This window comes from Corvus brachyrhynchos, unplaced genomic scaffold (genome assembly GCF_000691975.1).
Source record: "Corvus brachyrhynchos isolate BGI_N302 unplaced genomic scaffold, ASM69197v1 scaffold45, whole genome shotgun sequence".
NCBI lineage: Eukaryota > Metazoa > Chordata > Aves > Passeriformes > Corvidae > Corvus > Corvus brachyrhynchos.
The window spans coordinates 530,616-532,915 of record NW_008238361.1 but is presented as its reverse complement, the minus strand read 5'-3'; the positions used below and the strand labels follow the sequence as shown (position 1 = coordinate 532,915).

The 2,300-nt window shown below is 57.0% G+C and overlaps 1 protein-coding gene across 1 annotated transcript in view; it reads right to left on the bottom strand.

Annotated features, from left to right (window-relative positions):
• Nucleotides 1-1,973, bottom strand: part of CYTIP (cytohesin 1 interacting protein) — a gene marked incomplete at its 5' end in the record, with an annotated part of 9,416 nt that extends 7,443 nt beyond the window's left edge. Inside the window, one exon of the mRNA XM_017736064.1 lies at nt 1,803-1,973. Coding sequence (XP_017591553.1) covers nt 1,803-1,973 — 171 coding nt within the window. The remainder of the gene's footprint in view (nt 1-1,802) is intronic.
• Nucleotides 1,974-2,300: the final 327 nt, after the last annotated feature.

Sequence of the window (2,300 nt, the reverse complement as noted above, 5' to 3'; positions counted from 1 at the left end):
AGGTTGTGCTGCAGGAGCCGCCGCAGGGCCATGGGCAGGGGCTTGGGGCTCAGGGCGAGCGCTGTGCCACGGCCGGGGCTGCCACCACCCCGAAGTGCGAGAGCGGAAGGGCCCCCATGTGACCTGTGGTTTAGGTGCGAGTAACACAAATCCCTCCGAGCAGAGCCCCAGGCTCTCGCTGTGCCTTGTGCTCACAGGGGAGTTAACAATCAGGCTTGGCAGTTACAGAAATCTGCTTAATTTTTCCATTCCTGCACACAATTCTCACCAGCAGCTGCTGCTCTGCCAGGATTTGTCCTTACAGCCCTGCCTGCCTCAGGCACTCGCCTGACCTCGACCTGTTCATACTCCGACTTGCTCGGCATCCCTGGCATCCCTCAACTCACCCTTTGGCAAAGACGGGAAAATAGCACTACCTTTGGCTCATGGTGCCAGTGAGGGACTTTGAGCTGCAGAGAGGGAAACGAGCTGAAGGCCAAGAGCAGAAGCTGGAAGTGTGGCGGAGCGAGGGCAGGACAATGACCTCAGCACAGCACTCGGGTCTCAGTGGGGACCAAGGACTTCCCTGGCACAGCAGATCTGGGGACACACAGCAAAGTCCATGCAGAGTCTCTGGAACAGGGTACAAGGGGCTGTGGTGGCAGAGCTGGGACAGGCACAGTGCCAGGGAGAGCCCTGGCCAGATGTCATCCCTGCACCTTCCCTGGATGGCCAGAGCTGGAGGAAGATTTATGACTCTGAGAACTTCTGGCTGGGTTGGTTTTTCTCCCCAGTTACTACCTGACCATTGTTATTTCAGCATGGCTTTGAATAACCTTCCGATTTCCAGCTCCTGGATGTGATGGAGAAGCACAGGAAGCAGCCCTGGGCCTGGGTGGGTCAGTGGAGTGGGCGCCTGTCCCCGCTGCCCCTCAGTCACAGGTCAGCAGTGCAGGAGGACGGGTGAGCAGCGGGTGAGCCCCGGGCAGAGCAGTTTGCCATGGCAGCCACCCAGCCGAGCCCTAAACACCCACGGAGCAGGGCCACCCCGGCACACAGCCCTGCAGCCACGGCTGGAGCCGTGTGTCCCAGCTGCTGCAGGTCACTGACATCACTGGGCACCCCAACAGACTCTTCTGAAACACACTGTGACAGGTTTTGTTGAGACCTCTGGACAAATACCAGGGACAGTAACTGCGCAAAGCAGCCAGACTTGGACACAATTAACCCTGGCTGGGATGTGAGCCTGCAAGGTGAAAAGCAGGGCCACTGCTATCAAAGCAGAGATGTAATAAAAACAGACAAGTTACAGTCATTTTTCTGAGTAGAGACCTTTTATGCACCTTTACAAAGTATTGCCACACACGCCTGGGACTGCCAGCTCTGGGAGGAAAGGCTGGCAGGGGCACAGGCAGGGGAGGAGGCAGCCAGGGCCATGGGGTGAGCGTGTTGGGCTCTGTCTGCCAGCTGTGTGGCAGTTCAGTGTAGGCTGGCACGTGCTATCACGACAGATCAACACAGAGCTGCTCTACACGCCTTTTGTAAGGGCCCTGCCTCTGCCAGCTGCAGCAGAGGAGCTGCAGGGATGGGTGTCCATGAAGGAGGCACAAGGATGGGTGTCCATGTGCTCGACATTTGCTGGTGCAGAGGAGCTCTTAGTGCCACGAAAACATTGGCATGGAGCCTCCCCCACTCCAGGGCATCCCCTCATTGCCCTGTATGGCTGAAGTGTCAGTACGTCCCCATCCCAAATGTTCATCCCTCAAAAACCCGGCATCTTGCAACAGAGAAACAGCCTGTCAGGAGACATCTGGTCCACACACCTGGAGGAGGGTTGGTGGCTGATCTGTGACAAGTGCCTGTGGTCTCTGTGCCTCTCCTGGCAGACAGACGGGCACAGGGACAAGGAAGTGTTGCACACCACAGCAGCACCACAACAGCAGATTCAGATGTCTGTCCTTCACCTCCGAGTTCCTTGGGGGAACCCCTCTGAGTTAAGGGGAAGAAAAAACATATTTAAAAAGTACGGCAGTCAAGGGGGAAAGCTCTCTCCCTTTTCCTGAGAAAGCTATCTGTGCCCCCGGGTGTCATCTGCTCACTTGCCAAGGCACACTGAGCAACGCGGGGAGCGGGTGACTCAAAGCCTCTTCCTCTTTTCCTGCTCACGGTCACCCCGCTGAGTGCTTGAAAACAAAGTGCGTTTCGGTTCCTGCGGCAGCCCTTTCTGACGTTCCTGAAACCCAGTGACTCATCTGCAAACAAGCTGAGGGCAGAAATAAATGACACCGCTCATCAGAGCACAAAGCCGGCTCTCGCACCGG